We start from the raw sequence: 25445 nt of genomic DNA, 5'->3' as shown, positions 1-25445 counted from the left end.
TATCCAGGTATAGGAGATATCCATGGGGTAGCGAGTGGATCAAGTGGGGTCATGAAGTGAATGGATACTGGGACTATAAGCCCTAAGTCTTCTTCCTTCATTTAATAAACCAATGATGGCCCCAGCTGAGGACCAAGGTTTATGAGGTTGTTTTGAAATTCCAATTTGGCATAGGGCACTGCTGCAAGCTTGTTTTACTTTTCCGTGATTTAGTTTAATAAGTTCCTAAATACTTTGCTATTCTGCTGCTTGCTTTACAGCTTCAGGAATATACAGCGACTCAATGAAAATAGCAAGGTAAGAGAAGGATAAAACCGGCTTTACCATTTATTATCTCGCAGAGTATGGCGCCATTCAGCTTGGTGCTCTTTCCTACAATATCAGTTGATCACTGCTAAAGAGCTGATGTGATGACTGGCTGGCTTTGCTTCTGATTTATTCTTACACTCACCCCTCTGTCTCTCCATCAGGCTTGCCCTCTGACCTTTCCACAGTCAAACACACGTGGACATCCGCCGCTGTCCGCCCCCGTAAACTAGACCTCAAAAAGCCTCAAAGCAACATGATGGAAAATCTGGCTTTTTTGCTGTGTTTACTGGATCCAAATGTTTACCCTACAAACACAACTGACCTTGTTTATGAAGGAGAGGAATCTGCATGTTTTCCTGTCCCTGTCAGTTTAACACAACATTCTGGCCAACATCTAGCAAACCACAAGCAGCCACTTACCTGCTGAGCGTCGGTAATAACATATTTACCCGAAGGGAAAGATTCGAAAGAATAATTACCAAGGCAATTACAAATTGCCATCATATGTGCTGCTCTTCTATTACACTCCGTCAGTGCAACGGTGTACAGGATAGAATGTAAAAATCTGTTTGCAATATTCAAGTTATTTGATCCACATTCTTTAATATCAAAAAAGAAAATTGCTTGCATCTGTGGTGGATATCCATTTTAGACTTTTGATTTACTTTTTATTGCCTACAACCCATATGGATAACAGTTTTGTGTAAGATGAGTACAGACCTGCAGCAGCAGCCTCTCAAAGGCCAGGCAGGCATCCCAGCGGGGCAGGCTGGGGTGGCGGAGGGTCTGGGACGTGGCCAGGCCCAGCTGGAGCACCCCGCAGTGACTCTCTAGCGCCCCCCAACTACTCTTGAACAGCTGCATGTAGGAGCACAGCTGCTCGGGGGTCACACGGCCTGAGAGGAGGGAAGAAAGTACTGTTAATATTTATGGAGCCATCACAGTTATCCATTCATATTGGTCAGCGTACATTATACAGTATATCATAATCCCATAGTGTACACTGGCTGTTGGCCAGTTGGTCTTTTCTGTGCCATCCATTAAAAACAAGTATAAAACTATAAGGTTAACGGGCCCACACAACGGACACACACACAATTATTCCTCCTGACGGGAAGAACGGAGAGGGAAAACCGTACAAATAGAAAACCTTTTCCCAAGCATAACAACCTTTTTAATATACACTCAGCTTAGGGCAGAGGGGAATGACTGATACCAAACCAGACCATAATATTATCTTAATGATCACAAACTAGGAGAAAAAGGAGAGCTGTGAGCAGAGGTTTGTGAAGCTGTGCCAAGCAGAAAGCAATATTCTCTATGTGTGAGAGTTTCAGGTAGAGTGGCTGTCAGAGTTTAGAGGAAGATGTGTTCATGAGTCACAGTTTATGACTAAAAATCACTGCGTGAGTCTCCATATAGCAGAGGTGCAGGAACTCTGATAAGAGTCCCTGGGAACCCATCTTGTGTGTGACTAATAAGTGTAAATCTGAGTTTATCTGTGAACATTAATAGAGGCAGCTATAAAGAGTGGACTCCTCACACTTTGTCTCTGTCTCTCTGCCACCTCTCCAACGAAGATTCACAGAGACACAGGAAGAGCTAAGTAAAGGGTGTAAAGTCTAGGAGGGGGTGCACAGGGTGGCCTGGAGGTACGAGCGGCTGTGTTAGGGGCTGGGATAGAGAGGGGGCACACATTAACTCCCCATAAAGCCTACTTCTTCATGTTGATGTTCTGAACCAGCACCAGATGTGGGAGTATTTCCTGTTGGACTACACGGCCAATGTTTTCTTTAGCGGGGCCAAACACATGACTAGAAGAGAAACAGACAGGCAGGATAAGAAGAATTGAGCAGAAATATCCAGAAAAGTTAAGTGGTTGGGGTCTCGGAACACATTTTTTAGCTTTATAAAAGTGGATGAAAAAATCTTTGGATGTGAAATATTTCCAGATAGACATTTTGGAGAGAATCATCCAGGGAAGCTAGTAACAAAAACATATTTTTTTTAATAAGCTGATAAGTAAACCAAACAGAAAAGTAGATTTCTGAAAAGTTTGGAAGCCTACTTTCCAAACCGAAGTGAAAGACTTAGTGTGTTGTGTGCCACTTACTGTACTGGCAATACAGAGGGAATCTCTACAAAAGGGAACCAGATTTTTCACTGAAATAAAACTATTTTTGAAGAATGAGCTCCAGACATACAGCCAGACATATTCCAAATCCTGAAAAGCTCTATTGTGAACATATCCAGCCATAAAACCCTGGCAGTTTAACCAAGGTTCTCTTAGCTTGATGTGCCAACCATAATTCAGCACAGAACCAGGAAATACATCCAAAGCCAAGGCCAAGCATAATTTCACCCAAGAACAGGAAAAGAATGGCACACTGTAGGCCAAATATATTCAGGCTTTACAGCTTGGCTAGATCATATGAGACCAAGTGAGAAATGTAAAGACATTGTAAAATAACACATAAAAGCCTGTTCTCCATTTGAAAATCAAATAGCCCTGCAAAGCCTTAGCTCTTATCTATGTCACTTAACTTCCCTGTAAACAGTTCTGTGATTCCTCAGGCATCTTGTTGCCAGATGCAAACTAATCTCAGGGTGATGATCTGTCAGCTGAGCTGTGGTTTTATACTGGGGTGTTTCTGCAGGAATAGCAGTACTGGAAATGCTCTTAATTTCAGCTTCAAATAAATTAGACTGTACCAGTATAAAGACACTGTTCTTGTGCTTTGAATATATTTGTCCACATTGGCTTTATTTAAGTTGTTAAACAACAGTATACTTTAGGTCATTTCAATGCATTAAATATACACATTTAACATCTGGTGTGTGAAAACACAAGCTAATGTTTTATTTATACAGTTAAACTGTGGTCAAGTGTCATCTATATGACATGCTTCTAATATAGTGCTCAGTTAAATAAATAGCGTGTGCAAGAAAGATTGAGTTATTTCAATCAGTGCGTCTGTTTTGTTCACCAGTAACTTATTCCCAATGGTTTTCGAGTACATACAATACTGTTGCTGTTTCAATACTCTCTAAGATAACAGGGGAAACCTGCACCTTAAGGCCATTCCACTGTTCCTCTGGGTGCACTTATTGCAGTACCAGCCATAAAACAAAATCACATCTTTAAGTCAAATGCTATAAACTGTTGGAGCTCCTACCCATTTTAGCCTGATGTGCAGAAGTGGCAATTGAGGTTGGGCCACGATCAAAGTCCTGAACAATGCAAAAAAAGGGCAGGGGCCAACCATGATTTAGTCCTGTGACTGGAAGATGACTTGCATTCTAGGTGCACAGGGTTACTCAGAGGCTAAGTGATGTCTGATGGTGGCTGGTCTCAGCAACTGGACAGCCTCGTAAGTAATTCTACATGGATGGGGGACACAGGAAGGCTGAGACACATTTATTTATGCACTTTAAGAAGGGAAAAGTTCTGGGGCTTCTTTTTGTGGGTGTATGTTGAGGCCCCTTTTAAGACTCTACAGTACAGTAGGAGTAGGGATCACAGGTTACAACAGGGCAGCCACAGTGCCACATTACTCAAAGACCTTCCTCAGTGTCTGTGTCGAAGAAACATATTGTATCCGTGCTTTCTATTAAGTAAAAAATATATGCAAGTGATCGTATCGTATCTGCTTTCATTTGCCTGTTCAAAGTTGAGATTAAATCTTCAACGCCCTAAAAATATGCTTTTATTGCTCAAATTAAATTAAATGATAGTGAATTTTAAATTAAGAAATAGGGGAGATGATACTGTAAAACATGAACACTAAATCTGAAACCATTGTGATATTACATTCCCAGATCTCACAGCTTGAAATTATGAATCCAATAAATGATCTGCTTGAGACTCGCTCATGAAAAGAGAAGACTGTACTGTACCACAGGGAGAAAGGCCCTGTCAACACATCTCATTTACACTGCAGTATCAGTGCACACAATAGATACACAAACTGTATAACCTTGTGACGCACACATATGCATGCATACATACACACCAGAGATGAATAGATAAACGCACTTTTACAGACGATGAAACCAAAGCCGTCTCACTAATTCCCTGCTAAGAGCAAAAACACCCAATATAAACACTGGACCCAGCACAACCACATACTCACACACACACAGCAAGGGAATTTCATCATCTTATTGTGCTATGAGAGACCTGACGGGTCATTCTCGGGCTCTGAGAAAATGGATTATTTTCTCTGTCTCTCTCTGGATGATCTGATCCTGATAAGATGAAAAGAAGCCAAGTTGAGTCTGTGTGTATGTGAGATTGCAGGGCCTGCGGTATCCTGACACTATTTTCTTCATGATGTGCATAAACCAGCCAGAGTGATCATGTGCTCTGGAGAGAGTGGGAAAATGCTGCTCTCCTACAGAGTGAGTGGGCACTGAGAGAGCAGATAGGCATTAATGCTAAGCGTTTTGGGTTTAACTTGCTCTCATATGAGCAGAGCATGATGGATTGAGAACTCCGCTGGTGGTGCTGGCGGTGGGCAGGATGGGAACTGTGTGGGGGTGTGATTGGAGCTTAGGGGGCTTCATGGAGTCTGGTCCTGTGCCAGCGGGGTAGAAGGGTTCAGTGTGTGAGGGGTTTGACAGTGCCCCCTCTCCCCCTGCCTGTCTCTTATTCTCTCTCTCTCTCAGGAAAGACATTAAGTCAACAGACTGTCAGTCAGCAGGAGGCAGCAGCTTTAATGTCAGTCAGCAGGCAGCACCTTCTTCATACTTTCTTGCTTTCCCCGTCACTCCTGATCTCTTCATTATTTATATGTATGCACGTTGTTCTGCATTTGACAACATCCACAATGTAGCAGCCGTCTAGATTCAAAAGAACTGATTTTTGCACAAATGTGTGAAAAGAAACCACCATGCGTGTGCAGATGCTTGGCAGAGTGTGTGTGCATATGTTTGTGTGTGTGTGTGACCTCCAACATATTACAACCTGCTTGTTACGAGAGACGAGACCTTCTTTACCTCACAGATTATAGGCGCTGAGGGACCACACGGCCCCTCCCTTTTAACCCCCCCCGTTCCTGCCAGATGCTAACCTGCATATTAGCCCTGCATGTATGAGTGTGTGTGTGTTTGTGTGTGTGCAGTTTAACCATTACCTATTTGAGTCAAAGGGCAGCATAATGGTAAATGTGCATAAGGACATTGTACTTGTGCATGTAATGACTTTATGTGTGCGTGCCAACACATATTTATATCCCTTGCCTGAGCCCCCTTTGCTTCATTAACAAACAACAAAAGTTTCAAAAGCAGCGTGTGTTATGGAGTGTGTGTGTGTGTGTGTGTGTGTGTGTGTGTGTGTGTGTGTGTGTGTGTGTGTGTGTGTGTGTGTGTGAGAGAGAGTGTGTAAGTGTGTGTCATAGAGCCAACATGTGGTTCAGATTTCCTCTGTGGCCACATGGGCAAACACACGGTAAGGCAGAGAAGTTGGATATCAGTAGGGGGCGCTATGGTGCTGCTCCAAAATACAGACACGCGACTCTCTAAGAATATACATTATCATCGTGATGTTTTCATTTCACGTGGATTTGCTCATGTTCATTCTTTATTTGTTTCTGTACTCTGTGTTTTATTTTATGAAACAAGTTGTGTATTTGAATTCATCTGTGGCATTCAGTTTCTCACCCATGCTCATCTTGATTGGCAGCTTCTCTTTGCTGGCTGTTTCCACTAGTTGCCGACGGACCTCCATCACCCCCTCTTTATGTTTATTGGTCAGCATGGCCTCCCACAGAGTCTGAGCTGCTGGTGACCTGGTTGGAAAAACAGTCAAACAGATCATTAAGTCATGAGGAGAGGAAAAAAATAGTGTGGTAAAAAAAAAGAACAGTGTTTTTTTCAGCATTAACAAGCTGAGCAACTGTTGCTGCTCATGCTGGTTGCTCAGAACAGGCAGGACTCTGATTATACAAACGAAAGGGACAACATGGACGTGATTGAGTGCTCGTCTCAGTGATAGCCTGCTGGTCGGGGAGTGACGACTCCCCTATGGGACCCCTCACAGGAAAAAACTGAAATTAGCAGAGGGAACATTAGGAATGTTTTCAATCCACCTAAAAAGTCTGTGTGCCAACATTCCTCTGGACCGATCAGTGCTGTCCTTACATCAGGGGCAGAGCAACAGAGTCTGGAGACCAAGGCTCCTCTTGATACCATCTCAGTCCCTCGTCTCATTATCCGCTAGGTTATGAAACACACTGATCCACATCTTTAATGGGAAACTGAGGACAAGGCATGTGCGTAAGACTACTACCATCTGTTAGGAGCAGTGGAAACAGCTTCAAGTCATTCTGTGAAAGAAACAAAGAGTGTCCTGCAGATTAGTGTCCTAGATAGTCACAATTTCTCTTGTAAAACGTTCTGAATTCAAGCTACTCAATTGGTCTTCTCTCAGATGTCTTGCCCTGTTAAAGACAGTGACACATTGTTGGCTGGATACAAGGGCATCAAAGGCTTACATCTATGTCTTTGCCTTTGACAGCAAGACTGACAAGAAGACATCTTCTCTCAGGAGTGACCAGAAACTGAACTGAGGGAGACAAAGAGAGAAAATAGGCTGAGGACACAGTGGAGGGAGGGGAGGAGGGAGCTCGTTGACGAATCCACTCTGTTTTTTCTGTTTTAACTTTTTTCTTTTTCTCCCTACTTTTCTCCTTTCTTACTGCCATCTGTTTAATATCAGATGAAATCTGTTCCAGACCTTAGGCTGGGGCTAGATGGGGAGTAGAGGGGCTCACACTGGGAGGCCCGCCATCTTCACACTAGAACCAGACACAAAGACCGGCGAACATGACTCAGCCAGGACAAAAGTCTAATGTGAAAACAGTTACAGTGAAAACAGAAAGAAAGTTCAAGAATCAAGAAAGATAAATCAGGTTTTCAATTCCAGTCTTTTCAATTGCTTATAATGTGATTAAGACACAGATAAAACATTGTAGCTATTGGTCAAGAGCTATGACAGGGTTTCATTTCTGGAAAACACTCATAATCCTTCAGAAAACACCTCCCATGCTCTTGATGGACTGTCAGGACTGCCAGGATTACGCAAATTGTGAAGTCCTGCATACTTGTCATGGTTGAAATACCAATGGGGTGACTTGACCAGGCCAACACATGCATCTGTATATGTTTGCACACACCACTGTGCATCCCTGTGTATATTTGGAAGACTGAGGGCTTCAGTAGAGTGTGGATGAAATATGGTTCCAATTTGGCTCAACCAGCCCCCCCGCCAACTGGCCCCACTCCCCTGACGTTTACCCATGGCCATTTGGTCAGACGAAGGCGGGGGTGCAAGCTGGGCCGAGGGGTGAGGGGAGAGGTTTATACTGGCAGGGTGTGAGACAGGCTCCATAAGCAGCCAGGAACCTTGTTGAGTAACTTCTCTACTATGGAAGAGAGAGGGGGGAGGGGGGGGGGGGGGGAAACGTTAAGCGCAGTATGGCTCTGTTTGTTGCAAAGGCTGCTCAGATCTAGACTGAAGGGGGCAGCCTCGCTCTTGGGTCGTGTAACCACAGTGAACATCCTCTCTGACTGACTTGGAAAGGCTGTTGGTGAGTGAGGGGCTGTTGGTGCCCAAACTAAATTCCACTAGATGTGTAATAAGTGTTGTACAAATAAAAGGCAGTTAAGTATCAAATACTGGAATTTTAAGAAAGATGTGCGTACTACGAGAAGAATGAACGCGTACGATTAAAGTGATGAAATACCCCTGACCGGGTCCAACAAATTAATGAGTGTGGGGGTGAGGAGGGGGATAGTATTCCTGGAAGAGGGTGATGCAGCAGAAAAGAATGGCTCCAACCGTTCTGACTCAGGATTTCTTAAATGTACTCCCCATCCTGTGGCCCCATCAACATTTGGTTGAACATGCTCACACATTTCAGTGTTTATTTCCTTACTTTGACCTCAGACGAACAAGCTTATACCGTAAGTACAGTAAAGTGATTCATACATATGATTGATGAAGCCTCCTGGATAGTTGGCCACAAAGGTAAGTTCCCCCAAATAACAGAAAACACATGTTCTCACTTACCTCTAGTAGTGTCTCGCTTTATCATTTTCCCTGATCACTTTTTGAGATATGCCTGTACATTTAGTAAGACGACCAGTTGAACATTTGATGGGCATTCAATGGACAGGTTACTTTTATTATTTCTGAAAAGGCCAATTGCTGTTAAAATGTGTTTCTATTTTTCTCAACATCACCCGGGCCTATTTTTCTCAACGTCACCCAATTAACAAAATGTAAGTGCATCTTATTGCATTGATGGTAGAAATCTTGGATAAAGGTATCATAAAATCATTCTTTCTGCATGGCTGGAAACCACTAGAGGTACATGTACAAATAATAATCTGGTTGCCTATAGCAACTGAGATGTGATTAAAGCTCATACGTGTGTGTGTGTGTGTTAGTTTGTGTGTGTGTGTGTGTGTGTGTGTGAGTGTGTACTTTCTAACAGGTCAATGTGTACTGTTTGTCAAAGATTCTGCCTAACAGGATTGTGCAAGGTCAGCTGCAATCCCTCAGTGAGTTAATTTATGAAGTGTGTTTAATGGGGCAACACACACTGTCGGTTTCCTGTAAACATCCTCATGTACATGTGAGGGAGAGAGAGGTGGACCAAAACCAGACCTGGCCTTGAGTGTCTGTGTGTCCTGGCAAGGGGGACAAATGACCCAGCGGATTTATTGGGAAAGAAAAAGGGCAAGAGGAGTTCTGCAGGAAGTGGGGATAGGAGGGAGAGGGACGTACTAAAACACACCAACGCAGAAGTACCAGGAGCACTCATTGGCCACCTCCGTCCAGTCAAAACTCCATATATAGCTTTTTTCTATTAAAGAATAGGGAAATACATCGTTGTTAACATCCTCAAGAAGCACAAAGTATGTGTTGGAATGAAAAATAAATCTTAAAATGCTAATTACAAGAGCAAGAATGTTTCCATTAATTAACATTTCTAGTGTGTCAGGTAAACGTTTATGAATGATTTACACAGTAACAGTTTATACATTTACAGATTTGTTGGGGGAAAAACTCAAATGAACATCCATTCAGAATTTGTGATATTAGCTGTATTTGTATCATTTCAAATGAGAGCCAACAGTAGGGGCTCTTTGAAGGAGAAGGACTGGAGGATTTTAAGTATCATCTTCAGGGGGTGTTTTATTATCTAACTGAAGAAATGCATGCACTCTTTCCCAAAGAAAAAGTGGGATCTGCAGTGTATATCAAATTACAGAGTGGAAGAAGGCATACAAGACAGAATAGGTTATGTTATCTCAGTCTTGATGGGAACACGGAGTACAAGTTGTTCAGGTGAAAGTAATCTACTTGATTGATGTACTGAGGGTTTCAGGATGAGATACGTTCTACACCCGGGGAGAAAGAAGAATTCGGCAGTGGAAGAAACAGAGACACAACATCTGAAATGGGCCAGGGGACATGTCAGCTCACTGGATCCTAAGATATGGCTAAATCCCTGCATCTCCTATAAATAACTACAGAAATTCAAACACTATTTATTATCTCTGTTCGAGTTATCATTGACCTTTAGGGTAGTCTTGATGAAATCAGGGTGATAAGTTATAAGATGAAAGCAGCTAAACTGTGTTACTTTCGCACTGACGCATTTGACCCAGAGGGAAAATTGTTTCCTTTTTGTGAAATTGTGACTATTATAGTCCCATTTGGCTCTCACTTACGTCGTGTGGAAGGCTGCCATTTCCATCAAGTGCAAAGTTTTATTCTACAAGAAAAAACTATTTTCTGTTGGCATGACTACCTGAACTGACGAATATGTATCATTAGTTGTAGGTTAACATCATTGAATTGCCTAACTTCAAGTTGAGTAAGTATAACAAACAGAATGTACCCCATAAGGAGCCACCATAGAATGAATATGTTGTTTTTATTCTTGGTGGGATAATCCAGGGTTAGCTGTTCTCAGTTGTCTGTCATTTGCTCTCTCCTCTCCACACTCTACTATCTCTGTTGTTTTTGTTTCTTTTCCCGATACAGCGTGAACTCAAGAGTGCATAGCTTTTTATTCAGGCTCCTTTTTCCCAGCTAGGACAGAAATAGGTGTTTTCCCTCCTTCCTGGTGGTACCCATGCATGATGTGCTGGGCAGAATTGAGGAGATGGCAGCCTCGCCGTGTTTTCTTATGGCAGGGTGCGGTCGGTTGCTCTGGCTGGCTCAAGCTCAGCAGCTCCTGAGGCAGACCCAGAGCACCTTGGCCACCCGTACTGGGTTCTGCCCACAGGCACACACTCCCACCACAGGATCAAGGTCGAAGACGACCAGATGACGGGGGTGCAGGGTTCAGTCTGAGACTGAAGGAAACTTGGTGCCCTCTGCCAGTGGGGTTCATATGTCTTCCTCGAGATCACAAGAGCTGTGCAGCCAAGCACAGCAAATTATACAGACTGGGCTGGAAGGTACCTGACCACAAACACACATATACACAAAACAACCCTCCCACTGCCACTTTCACTCAACATCCTTCTATATACAGCTAACTGTTCTTCCTGGCACTATTTAATAGTAGGGGAAAATGCCATAGTTAAAGAATGGCGAAACAAAATACCAGAGCAGGCAAAATGTCTGTGCATATACACCCACACAAAGTATACTTTGTCTCAGGCTTAATACCTGGAACCACAGAGTAAAAGTCAGGTTGTAGGATAAGGAAAATTCACGCCAGTTTATGAAAGACAATACGACAGTAATTGCAAAGTAAGTGTGGGGTCTTGCCAGGAGAGCTAGAATCAACAACCACCCACAGAATGTTTAAGACATGGTAATCTATAAAAATATCCTGGAATTACTGAGGGAAATATCATACAAAAGGGTCCAAATTAGGTCCACACCTATTATTTAAAGGCTTGAGTGGGCTCTACACAACAAACCCAATCAAAACACACAGTGGTCTGAGCTAAAAATAGCTCAACAAATCATAGGTGTATAAACATGGAGTAGGAGAGAACGTATTATATAGACAATAGAACCACAAAGAGCCAGCAAGGTCTGCTGCTTTGCACACTTGATATTATGGAAAGAAAACAATCTATTTTAGAAATATGTGCTTTCGTATTTTGGATGGAATTAAGAGAGATTAATGCTTAAGAGCAGTACATCTCTACAAACATGCATTTGCAGAGCCCTGTCTTGAACGTATTACAGAGATTGACTTAAAGTCTAGCTGTGGTGAGCTGTGTTCCTGAAGGCAGTTAAATAAAGATGGAATTCTAGGCTTCATTCTTGCAGTGCCAAGGCAGCTCTTCAATATCCTAAACATCTGTGATAAGGCTCAACTGGGCCATCTGCTCAGAGATAGCACCGCGGCAATAATGCTCCCACTGATCCGGCTGTCCCTGATCATCACAAACACAGCCCCTGCCGTATTACTTATTATTTTAAGCTACATATTTTCCCTCAGTCTATTTGCTTTGTAGCATCTGCTAGGAGTTGTATACAATATCTGAATCGGTTATCTAAATGTTGTGAGATGTGGTGTTTGGCCGAGACTCTCTGGGAAGATCTGGAACAATAATTGCAAACATTGCCGCAAACATTACCTCAACCTCTGCACAGCCACCAATCCCAACCTCTTATCCATCATCATACTTAAACCTGTATGATAGGTTGGCAATGTCAGAGGCTTGTTGCTGCAGCCTTAAGCATGCATAAAACATTTCATCCACAGAGACAGCTGTGTTTGTGCAACCAAGACGTTTAACTACAGTGACTTGAGATATGCATTTGTGGGTGTATTGTAGGGATCTATAGGTTCATGTGCCCTTTAACTGAGCCCTGCATCTGAGGGTGGGTGCAACCTGCCCCTGCTGTGCTCACATTATATGCTTCAGTCCACACTGTCTAAATAGTGCTGACTAGCAACATATAAGACTGGTTCCATTACAACAGAACCTCCCACCTAGTTGAGAATTGTCCCTGCTGCATTTAGTGTATATGTGAGCGTGTGCATGAACTCAATTCCACCAGACACACTGCATGACAGCTTAAGCCACAAAACTCTTCTTCTAAGTCAAAGTATTTTCCTCCTTCAACCACATGAAGGGGGCAAAGCGGGAGTGGAACACATGATGTAGGGCTAATCCCTGCCATGTACAACAGCCTCACCGCAGGCGCTGAACACGTGCATCTGCACAGCCAAGACTAGAGGCAAGCTCCACTGAACCACCGGCACCTGATGCAGGTCATGTGCCACTCAACTCATTCAGTGGGGGCTGGCTCTAGCTAGTGGGTGTGTGTTTGTGCATGTGTGTGTTTGGTCAGGTGCAAAGTATGTCAAAAATGTTTATTGTGGTTGTGTCAGTGGTAGGGATGGGAATGGGTTCCAATGACCAGTTCAATTTTGGATGTGGTTACAAGTTGGTAATATACTTATATTGGTCTTCATTCTACCTGAAAAGATTTGATGAGCAATAAGAAAGGATTCAGATTTGAAATGCCATGTTACCCGTCTCTAGTCAGATGACATCATTTAACACATTTAAATAAGCAAATATATATTTGATGAAGAGGAGGAAAACCAAATATCTGCTATTATCTTCGGTAACTCATAGACATTTAACCATAATACAAACGGAAGTACAGGAGTAATCTGGAGGTCAGTCAAATAATAAATGCCAAATCAGGCTGGCAGGTTCAGAACTTGGACCTAATTTTCTTTTGTTCAAACTTAATCTATGTTTTATCAAATTGGAATGCATACTTGTATACAACAACACCGTTATTGAGCCTGAGAGGTATTGTGTGCTCCCATAGAGGAAAACACAGGTATTTATGTGCTCAAACTTTACTAGGGTAAAGATTAGGGCCACAGGTAAGAATTATTAAAATAGACTGTATAAAGTCAAATCCTAACATTTTGATCGACCCTAGTGGCTGGCTGTAGTATAGGTCACAAATCCCAGAGAGGAGTCTGTGTGATTTTCCTATAACACTCTCTTTTCTTGTCCCGACTCTTGGGTCTTAAATCATGGCTGAAGGGACATTCAATAAATGATCAACACCAATAAAAGTTATTTTCCATCAAAATCAGTTGTATGTCATAATAAAAGCTGTGTGTATTTACAGCACATTAAAACACCATTGAACATAACATGGGATATAGCTATCAACTAACCACCATTAGAGAGCTACTCACTGGGTCTGCGCGAGGCAGCCGGGGGCCAGGGTGGTCTGGGAGTGAGGGGTTCGCTGCAGACTTGTGAGCTCCAGCATGTCCACCTGTACGTCTGTCACATGACCAGGTAAAGGTTTAAGCACACTCATAATCTTCTCCACCAGGTTGTCTCCATGGTGACCAACAGCTCCTAAAAAAAGAAAAACAACCAAACATCTATTCATCTTTATTTCAGTAAAAGAAAAAAAAACTACTCTTCTTGCAGTTTTAGCTATGATTACTATTAAGAATGGCAAATGTTCATTTCACAACATTTGAGAAGCAAAAGGTGTGCTCTTTACTCCACTACCTGTTATTTAAAACTTCAATTCATATTTACTTTGCAGATTAAGTTGAATAAAAACAAACGTATTTGTGTGTGATAAAGTTTACAAAGTACTTCAAAATAGCTCAACCTTTACCAGTGTCAAAATTATAGTGATGTAAAATTATAACATACTTTACTTTTCAAAAGCATTGAATACTATTACAAATGTGTTTCACTTGTAACATGGCACATATACATCATTCAATTGGCACTTTTGCTTAAGAGCAACATCTGAGTACTTCTTTCAGCAAGGTGTGTGCTATTAACAGTTGTTAGCCATGTAAACATCCATATACTATATGTATCCACGATACTGGTCATAGGACAATTTTATTGCAGTTTTCACCTGTAATATCCATTGTTCTGTCCACAAAAATGATGGAGGCTTTATTAGGGGCCGCCTTCCTTCGGTTCTTTGCTTGAGGGTGATTGGCCAGTTCCCCTGCTATTATGCGGCTCATGGGACCCACAGCGAAACTCTCTTCTCTGGTGCCTGTAGCTTCAAACACTGAGTTTAACACCGAAGCCAGGGATTTGATTTCAAACTGCAGTTCAACAGGAAGAGAATTCATGTCCACGTCGAGTAAGCTTCCAAACTTCTTCTTCTCTGGACGTTTTGCATTTATTGACTCCAGATCAGGTGGGAGCAAGGGAAACAGGTGTGCAAACATGGGCGTGAGGAGTAGCTGCTGGGACACCGGGGCGAACACCACTGGGACGTGCACGACTTCCGCTGTGTAGTTCATGTTTCCCATCCACTCGCACAGCTTTTCTTCAAACTGCTCAAACACAGGGCTGCCTTCCATTTCTGTGGTGACATTGTTGGCTAGCAGGTGTACGGAGTGAGCAACAGTGGTGATGACAACACAGTACTGGAAGTGACTGAGGAGATGATGTCTTTAAGGATCTCCACCCGTTGTTCCCTTTAACAAAGTGCTCACCACAAACACAGCTTTCGGTTCGTTCACCCCACAGGCTTCGAAGCTTGAAAACTGCTTTAAATTTCGGGCTCCAGCCTCTAGTAAGACGGCAGCACCTCCGCACCAGTGGAGAGACTCTGCACACTTGTCATCCATAAAAACAACCGCTTTCTTCACCTTCGACAGCACCCTCTCCCACATCTGGACCGGGAAGTGCGTGTAGTCCTCCGTCGTCAGCATTGTGGCTAATTATCAGTGTTAGCTGAAATGCAACGAATTCAAATACGCATCAGAAATGTCAGCTAAAGTTGCTCCAACAACAAAACAAACACACGAGTCTCTTGAAGTTGACGTGGCAATAGCGCGTCGCAGAATAAATACGTCACTGAAGCTCTGAGTCGTTGCTATAGCAATAACAAGCACCCAGCGAATGCTTCTCACGTGAACTACTGTCAAAGCTTGTTATCGATTAATCCCACTTGTAAAGCCAAAACACTTTTATGAAAGACAATAAATAAAAGGAACACAACATTAGAATTAAATGAATAACAATATTAGTCACCAAACTACAATAGATAATGAAATAAGTGGTTTAAATGACAAACAATTCGACATAATTTACAAGATCGTAAACTGGGGAAAATACAAGATCATTTATATAAATAAACTAAAATAAATATAGGCTACTGCTAACAAAATAAAGACATTTAAAAAAAAAAGAGATGTCAATAGATTATAATATACAGCTATTGTATTCTATAACAACATTATTTGTTTTTAAAAAGGGGTGTGGTAGGAAAAATATAGTAATAAAGTGTTGAGGAAATTTCCTGGGCCCATACCTTTGACACAGTTTATCACTTTCTGTGAGCACAGGCATGCGACCTTGGAGTGCTTTGCTCTCTGTGTTATGTCTCATTGTTCATGCCAGTTTTATCTTGTTTTGCAGAATGTTGATTATTCTCTCAGTACCAGCTAAATACATGGGACTGGGTGAGAGATCTTCAGAATGGGTTAGGCAAGCGCTCTGTCACCTTGTGGCTGCAGCAAATGTCTTTGTCAATTCGCAGTAACTTCAAATAAATCTTCAGTGTTTGACATCAAGTTCCAGCTTTCCCGTGTCTCATTGTGTTTCGACTCCATGCTCCTGAAGTTTCCATTACAGTAAGTACAAGTGTATATTTGTTAGGTTACTGACTTTCGCTTTCGTTGTGGCAGTAAGAAGCAAGTATTTAGAAGAACAATGCTATACTTTATTTTCTCCATTGCTGTTGTAAATAATTGGGAAAGTGTACAGTAAAGTGTTGATCTGTCTCTACTGCTCCCTCATTAAAATGACACTCTAGAAAAACTGCAATTTACAACGACATTTGAATGACTGGAAGTAAATAAAGGATAAAATAAAGTACACTCATATCCTTAACACAATATGGCTCTGATATCAACGGTTAAAACAGCTAATTGCAGTTGGTCAACATGATGCAATACCTGTTGTGACCAATCGCAAGGCTGGATTCTCTCTTAATTGTGTCCATGGCAACTCTCCGTTTTTTTGCACTTACTGATTATCGAACATTCCCGTTTTCAAAGTGCACATAGTTACTTTTTTATTTAAATGCTGGTGTTTATTTGTTTAAATATACCTGTTTATGTATCAGAAATGTCTTCATCGGAGTTGGAGTTCACCGACAGCCCTGTCAGCGAAGACGAAGAGGGAAAGATATACCAATGTAAGATTACGTTGACACAAAGCAACTGCTACTGCCGACACAAACAATATTTCTGATTAGCAAAAGAGATCGTGATGGTCGTTTATGTGTATATGTGGATTGGTACAACTTACAAAAGTGTAAGTGTCAAATCAGGCCAATAACTTTGACTTTAATTGTGTCATGTGTTTGCGTGTGTTTCAGTGATTTATGACCTGATCCCCGCAAATGACAAGGAGGAAAAAGAGGACGTTCAAATCGTATGCAGGTGATTAAACTGTATGCACAATGTATTTGTTATACTATACTGTATTTGGAAAGTAGACTCATTAATTAGATTTACTCAAGTAGCCTATTATTTTGAGGGTATACTTTACTTTAGTATTTCCATTTACTGATCCTTTTTTACTTTTATTGAACTACATTTTAGATGGAAATGTACGTTTCCCTCCACTCTTTGACAACTTCAGTAAGCCCAATTGCTATTTGCAGATTCAGATTAATAGTTTAATTTAATATGTCAGATACATCTGAACCATTTGCTTCAACATTAAAGTTGTGTACACATGAATGCAAACATGATTACAATCAAATTATTACAATCCCAAATAATATATATTATTCCAGAATGGGCCACTGCATAGTGAGTATTACTGCACCAGGTGCAGCAATTTAAAACACAACAAGAATTGTACATCAGGTCAGACGTTAAAACCTTGTACATATGCAGCATTAGAACATGATCAAATAATAGTTTAATTTAGGCATGCAGTATATTTTGTGATACATAACTTACTGACCTTATATTGAACTTTTAAGATTAATAATATAATTAAGAAGTTTAAACCACACAGGTTAGACAGGCCATTATTGACAGTTAGCTGAGTGAACTCTGCTGGCGGGCGTTCCAATTAGAACCAACTGCATTACAGCAATGAAGCATTCAGTTATTATACACTTCTCACAGTACAATAATGACAGTGATCATTATAGTTGCACAAAATGCGTGTGATGGCCCCATGTCTGCTCCCGGAAATGTGCAGCCAGTCATGTGCAACATTAAGAAGTATTTTGATGCTCATTAAATCTGCTGCAAGGCCAGCAGTGTTTATTTGTGAGCTGGGAATGTGGATGTAAGCAATCACACAACTGGAGCACTGATGATATCTTTGGCCTGCATTCTTCAGCCTATTTGCCTTAGTACATTTGGCATAACCTTGCAATTACACTACGTTTCTGTAACTTACGAAGCTCAAACAATAGTTTTGTTTTTTTTGTGAGTTCAGGCATTTCTTCTTTCTTTCTTTTTTTGTGGCTTGAAGTGAATGTGTATGATATTCAAAGGATAACAGTCTATGGTATTTTATTTTGGTTCACTTAAAGCTTGGTTGCACTAGGGCTAGAATAACCCACCATGAATCCCAACAAAACTTGAATAGTTCTGGATAATAGTGTCTTAAAAACTAAGATAATATCAAGTCACTATTAGCCTTCTCCAACTGAACAATAGCCATTTATATATTGGTTTAAAGGGGTGACTCGTCTCAAGGTCTTAACTGAAGTAGCCTGTGTGAAATACACAAACATACATAAACTGTGTTTTGATATGCAAGTGGATTTGATTATTATTTTCATCTGTTTCTTTTGTGTCATGGGGTAATTGGAAAGCTGTCCAAGATGATGAAGAAAGTGACAATGACAGTGCTGATGAATGCAGGGATTCTTCTGTAGCCGAGCAGCAATGCATATGAGAGTGTTACTGTTTACTTTCCATCATCTGACAAAATAATGTAAAATGTTTCCGCCTTTTATTGCCTTTGTTTGCCTGTTGGGTATAATATGAATATGCATCATTAGTCAGGAACCCACTTCTGTCAAAATGTAGCTTTGAGATATGTTCATTGTTTTTTTGTGATATATTAGTCTTGTTTGAGGAGGTGCCATTTCGGATTGGGTTATTAGCACTCAACCCAGACAACAGTGTTTCTCAAGTTAATGTCACGTTGATGGTGATAATCATGATGATGATGTGCTGGCTCTTTGCTTTCAGCTCTGGGGATATACCTGTTCCTCTGAAAACTGATGCTGAATGCAGTGTGCCACCTCATACAGTTGGTAAGTACAGGTAGGTAGCTTTAGGGATGGCTCAAAATACAAAGAGACACAAAACAAAACAGACTATATCACCATTTTTTCCAATTCATTCTTAAATAAAAAATCGAAGTCTCAATTCAATATAGATGTTGAAACAGAGAGTTGACTGGTCAGAAGACTCAGGAAATATTTCACTTAGGTGAACGTCTGCTTTTTCCTACATCATTCGGTAACTCTCTTTACCGATTATTTCTGCTTCATTTCAGATCAGCTCTCTTGACTGATTTCTTTTTTTGTGAAAATAAGTCAAATAGCCCTATTTGTTTCAGAGAGTTGAACCCTGTCAAATGTTTTACAGCTTATAATGACACAAGGGCGCTATACCTGGAAGAGTTGAACTATTTCGAGGAAATCCCAGCACTGAATGGAGACACTGAGTCTTCAGCGGAAAGGCCATGGAGGTTATCTGGTAAGTAATGCTGTACTCTGAGCCTGTTATTCTTTCGACAATGTTCTTTAACTTTTTGTAGACTTTTTCATTCATTTTTAATTATTTTATTTTAGGTGCTGACATCACAGATTACTTTAACTATGGTTTTGATGAAGAAATCTGGAAAATGTACTGCAAAAAACAGGCAGAGGTCCATGCAGCTGCTAATGGAAAACTATACCTGGTAAGACAAGATATTTTTCATTTGGTAAATCATCTTCTCTTTTGATGGGTTCATAAACTCACAAAGTACAACATCATTTGGAATACTATTACTCTTGGTTTGATTTTAAGTAGTAATAAATATTAGCAGATTATAGAAAGCATTATGACATTGTTGTTATTCCACTCAGGGCCAGAAGGGGCACACTAGACCTTCCTCAGGTAGCCCAGCTTCCAGGTTGGTAACATTCTTTTTCTTTGTCCTGGATTCTTCACCAATGCTTACTATAACTCAGAGCCTGGAAAAACTGGCAGCTGGATGTGTCTGTTTGTTTATGCCACAACAACTATCAGCTTGCTGCCATCTGTTTGCTCTGATCCTCTGAAGATGGGCTCAGCATATTAGGGTTGTATTGGCAAGGGATCCCAAAGTGTTGAGGTAAATAGAGAGCAATGTTCATCTGTTAAAGGCTAGAGTGGTCTGTAATAGAAGGTATAGGAGACACACATAGAGTACTATGAATTCATTTGTCCACATAGTTGAATGAATGTTTCATGAATATCTTACAGCTTTTAAAATTTTTGTTTTTATCAAGTTTTTTCTATCAACAATATCTTGCGACCACTTTACACTTGACAATGGTGGAAAGTAAGAACTTTTACTCAAGAACTTTTGATGTATTGGAATTTTTCTAGGGTACATTACAGAGGAAAAACAATTCCATGCTTTACCAACTCAGTTAATCTAACAGCTGTAGTTAGATTTACTTTGCTAATAAAAATATGATGTATTGTTATTGATCAAAATCTTGATTAACATATTACCGTTTGTTGCTGCAACATAACAATACCGCTTTCATCTTGATGCATTATTAATACTGAGCCATATGGCATTCTGTAATCTAGAGTTAATTTACCTTTGATACTTTAGATACTTTTGTTCATAACATTTCTGCACCACTTCTATAAAGAGTAATCAGAAACCTTTACTTGGAATTAATTTAAGTCAGGAAATTAAAAAATAAATGTAGAGTTACTTTAATTGAGTGTATGAACTTAAATAATACTCCAAATACAAATATTAAATTAATTTAGATACATTGAAATAATAAAATAATATCCAAAACATAGGATATTAAGAGTAATAGACAAAAACAAACTCATCTACATTAATGAGTGTCTTGCATGCTTACTGTCCTTAATGGGAAACTTTAAAGGGAAGTTTTGAGCACCAGAGCTATGGGAGACACAAATGTTAGGATAGGCTCAGGTGCTTTATAGCCCAGTTACTGGCTCTCATTATACACTCATAAGTAGAAGATGCTTGTCATGTAAGTAAATAGCATCCAGCCCCAGCATGCATCATGTTTATTTATGGCCCAGGTGCTGTATGCCTTTTGTCACAACAGCATCTCTGATCCGATTCTCTCCCAGTAAGTTTAATTGTTGTTGAGAATGCTTACTAGCAAGACTGGCCACTTGGCCTTGATGATGTTCTCCTACGTCTGCAAGGTCGCCCCTCAGGGGAGGTCATGTGGATCTGAGCACTTTATAGCATCATGCATCTCTCTGTCTTTGAGTGACAGTGTTAGGCCTGAGGGCGAACCAAGAAGTCTTACTATGCATGACAAAGATATACACACACTCTATTATGTAGTGGGTGGTGTGTTCAATGAGGCTTTGATAAAGCAGCCATCTCATTCTCTCAGAGTCTTAAAATGTGATCTTGCTCAAAGCAGCTCTTGCTGTATTTGATGATCGGTGTGTGATGGTCTTCACTGGTGTTTTAAATTCCTATTCCATCAGAATGTAAAAGTAAGCATTTGCTCCCTCCCTACAAAATTATTGAGTTCAATTCTTTATTTGGTGTGTATTTCAAAGCTAAAGCAAGCAGAAAAAGGACATTGAGGAGATCTAAGCACTTCCCTTTTAAGCTGCCAGTAGTTGTTATTCCTTTTTCCTGTATGTTTTTCTCTGCTGATGATTAAGTCCTAGTGACAGAAATGGGTTATTGTCCCATCTGTGTGTGTGTGTGTGTGTGTGTGTGTGTGTGTGTGTGTGTGTGTGTGTGTGTGTGTGTGTGTGTGTGTGTGTGTGTGTGTGTGTGTGTGTGTGTGTGTGTGTGTGTGTATTTGTGCTTGGTGGGGGTGGTTAGGGTTTAGGACATTTAAGGGCTGTTTTGTGAAGAAGGCAAGATGACCCAGATAAGGACGTTTAATGCGTTAATGGACCTGCAGTTGGTTTTGGTATGAACATGAGGAGTAAGATTAGGACAAAGTCCTGCTTTTAATAATGTTATATAAATGTACATCAAAAAAGGGAATATTAAAAGTGATGAATCTTTAAGAACAGCAACCTTCTATTATTGGCACTGTATCAACATTTCACATGGATGTGATATTGTAGAGTTTATCATGTGACCTGATCAACAGACAGCCAAGTGCTACCAATGATGTGATTGGAGGAAAATGTGGATCCAGCCGCAGAGGGAGAGGACACAATTCTCAGGTACTGTTTGTGTGTGTGTGTGTGTGTGTGTGTGTGTGTGTGTGTGTGTGTGTGTGTGTGTGTGTGTGTGTGTGTGTGTGTGTGTGTGTGTGTGTGTGTGTGTGTGTGTGTGTGTGTGTGTGGTGTGTGTGTGTGTGTGGGTGTGTGTGTGGAAGAAACACTATTAATACTCACAATGTTTGTATTGCAGGATGTTACTGAGATGTCCCCTGAAGCGGATAGATTTTCTTATAATGTGCCCTCTCCGTCCAACTGCAACTCTCTCTTTGCATTTACCAATCCACCACGTAAGTCACCCCGCCACTACAACAACACACTTATTTATATGCATGCTCATAATGATGTCTTTACTTATGATGTAATTACCCTTGTGTATTGCCTTTTCTCATCTGAAGATCATGAACAGAGGACTTGTTTTAAAAACAACTGGGGGAGTAGATTTAAGGGGAACGTTGAGATTTTCAGGTGGTAAGGGCCCCATTAGAAACCCCTGTGGGCCACCTAACGCACCATGCAGCTGCAAAAATGACTAATGGCGTTTTGACCATGTGTGTTTGTCAAGCTGCAACACGTGTCATAATAAATGATCCTGTCGAGTTGAAGGACAGAGGTGTGTGTGTGTGTGTGTGTGTGTGTGTGTGTGTGTGTGTGTGTGTGTGTGTGTGTGTGTGTGTGTGTGTGTGTGTGTGTGTGTGTGTGTGTGTGTGTGTGTGTGTGTGTGTGTGTGTGTGTGTGTGTGTGTGTGTGTGTGTGTGTGTGTGTGTGTGTTTATAGGCATTCAAAGACATTGTATGGATGTATGTCTTCCTGTCCGTTATGCCATCCAGCTGCTGTCAGTTCAGACTTCCTCTTAGTCTTTGTATTGAACCAGATAGGACTCCAGGAAAGCTTTTTGGCCTGAGCACACAGCTGAACACATGCCATATCTTCATCTTCAAAGGTTCCAAAATAGATGCGCCGATCTAGACCCCCTTCTTACCCCTCACATACCCCTCAGTGTGAGCCCCACATTGCCTGGTGAACCCATGCCAGAGCTGCTAATACAACCAAAATATGAAACATCCTGCCGACTGCAGCTTTGAACAGTCAACTCCAGCTTTGAAGTAGTTGTGTGGCTTTTATCTTGGCCACTCCCCTTTCTATAACTTATAGACCCAGCCTGCTTTTGTAATGCAAATGTGTGTAACGTGATAAAAATAGCCCCTGGTAAAAAAAAAAAAAAAAGTGCTATGGCCAGCACATTATGGCATAAGAAATGTGCTGAACAGACCCTGACCGTAGGGAATAGAGCAGAGGGAAGAAAGAGTTTCTTTTTTCTTAACATTTTTGTTTGTTTTTCATTGGGCTCACATTATATGCCAAGTGTGTTTGATACAGTACAGTATGCGCATATTTTAGATTCGAACTGTGTCATTGTAAGGTTGTTCTTATGTCATCTGTCAGTGCAGCACAGCGCAGAGCCAAGGTGAGGCTGACTGCTGCTCTGTGCTGCAGCTAATGCTTTCTACAGCCGGTTAGTGTGTCACTACAGTCAGTGTAGCAACAAAGATTTGTATGTGTCCTTCCATTGGGCACTGATACTTTGACTGAAGATCATAGCCGAGCAGATGTACAGTTCTTTATCAATCGACCATACCATTACCTGCTGGCCTCAGATCAGAGTTATTGATGAGATCTACTGACCTCTGTTGCTCTTATCATTTGAATCGAAACAAATCATATCAATCAGCGAGCACATACAGTTTTAAAATAGTAAGATTTAGGCTTTGTCCTCATTTCCAAGAAAACTATATAAATTAAAAGTCTGCAGCTAGTATTGATAGTGTGGCTTGTAGTTAAAAAAAAAAAGCCAGCTGTTTGACCAGCAGCTCTTTGCAGGCTAGAGAGTGTCACTGCAAAAGGAATTGTGCACTTTCTATGCATATTGCTGCATCACAGAGAACAGGGGACAATAGCCTTTACCTAAGGAAAGAAAACTCGGACTTCTGCTGTAATCCAGAACAGCAGCATGTGGTTCGATGTGAAATATCACCTCCATCTTAAACCCTCCAGCCTGTAGCTCTGTGAAACATTAGCATGAAAGAGTAAGCCACGTAAGCACAATCGGGCTGCAATTAGCCCTCAGCCATTAGCTCTCTCATATGCTGCCAAGCATGGAACTCCAGCCCTCATCAAACACTCACTTGAGATCACCACAGGTAGAAACAATTACTCACTCACGCTAACATTGATGGCTTGCGTGTAGACATGTTGGTGTTTACTGTGAGTGCATGTGTGACTGTGTATATGCAGTACGCACTACACAGCATTTCTCGACGTCAATTACTATGGGAATAACATGTTCTAGATTTTATCTTTTTTTTTTATGTATTAAAGTCTTGGTGTTGTCCCAATAATTTACTTTGTTGTAAGTAATCCTTATGTCAGGTGTTTGTTTACACGCAAGACACAGTTCCTCATCAATTAGCATTTGTTATGGTTAGTTTCTTAAAAGGAATTGCCTAAATCCTGCCCTCAGCACTACACTACAGGCCTTTCTTTCACAGACTGATGGAAGCGTGTGTGTGTGTGTGTGTGTGTGTGTGTGTGTGTGTGTGTGTGTGTGTGTGTGTGTGTGTGTGTGTGTGTGTGTGTGTGTGTGTGTGTGTGTGTGTGTGTGTGTGTGTGTGTGTGTGTGTGTGTGTGTGTGTGTGTGTGTGTGTGTGTGTGTGTGTGTGTGTGTGTATATCCTTCTTCCCTTGGGTGCCCAGGTGTCTGAAGTATCAAAGGCCTTGGCTGGGTCAGTCTTCCATAGTGAGCAGTTCAGGCTCTCTCAACTCTGTGGGACTTGTATTTGAAAAGGAAGGAAGATGTTCGACATTTCACTTACAAAGCAGGGAAGCCCTGTGCTCCTTTTTCATATTCAATCCTGACCTTCCAACAGCTCTTATTATTCTTTCTCCTGTTTCAACCATTTTTTATGTTCTGTATGCTGTTGAAAGTTGCTCTGAGCCACTCTCACGTTAGGGGTCTTTATGGGAAAAAAGAAGGGGATGGTATCCAGATGTGAATGTGTGTTTTTGCCTTTGCTCTTCAAAAGAGGCTCTATATGTGTGTGTACACATGTGAATGTGTACTCAGTGCAGCCTGAGTGTGATTCAGAACTGATTGTCTGCTCGATCACGTAGAATTTGAGCTTTATTGCAAGAGGGACCATTAACTGTTCACCCAGGCGTTTGACTCTTCATGTTTTATTGATGGAGGGATAGGAAAGTAGGCCTGCCACATTTTGTAACTCTGACATTTAGAGTCTGATCTAATGTCTTTACCTTAGAAGGAGTATTCCCATAAATTATTATGTAATGATGTCACAGCATGCTTTCCTGTTATATATGAATTTGTTTTAATGCTTACACATTGATCTTCCCACACTTAATGTGTCTTCCTAATATTTCGATATAGATCAAACTAATTTTAAGCTTCTGTTATGCTGTGCCATTTTCTGCCCCTTGAAGGAAAATAACCCAGCATAATCGACTTGTAAACCCACTCACTGTGCCAACGCCTGACTTGTATTTTGCTCAAACTGTCTTCTGATTTTTTTTCATAAATTGTGAAGCAGGCTCATCTCCAGCAAAGGCAGAAATCCTGTTAGCAAGCTTAAAAAGTAGTTATACTTGAATGTCGCTCTCCCCAGGCTATCAATGCAATTGGCAG

At 41.1% G+C, this 25445-nt stretch overlaps 1 protein-coding gene across 1 annotated transcript in view; it reads right to left on the bottom strand.

The window, feature by feature from the left end:
* The window catches only part of scfd2 (sec1 family domain containing 2), an 82683-nt gene extending 67536 nt beyond the window's left edge, over window positions 1-15147 (bottom strand). The window contains exons 1-4 of the mRNA XM_034147589.1: window positions 14213-15147; window positions 13521-13689; window positions 5971-6098; window positions 1030-1205 (exon numbers count right to left, since the gene is read on the bottom strand). Of these exons, the coding sequence (XP_034003480.1) occupies window positions 1030-1205; window positions 5971-6098; window positions 13521-13689; window positions 14213-14672 (933 nt within the window). The 5' untranslated portion in view covers window positions 14673-15147. The remainder of the gene's footprint in view (window positions 1-1029; window positions 1206-5970; window positions 6099-13520; window positions 13690-14212) is intronic.
* Between the last annotated feature and the right edge of the window lie 10298 nt (window positions 15148-25445).

The sequence above is a fragment of the Trematomus bernacchii genome, unplaced genomic scaffold (assembly GCF_902827165.1).
Source record: "Trematomus bernacchii unplaced genomic scaffold, fTreBer1.1, whole genome shotgun sequence".
In the NCBI taxonomy this organism is placed as follows: Eukaryota; Metazoa; Chordata; class Actinopteri; order Perciformes; family Nototheniidae; genus Trematomus; species Trematomus bernacchii.
This window is presented reverse-complemented; position numbering and strand designations above follow the sequence as displayed.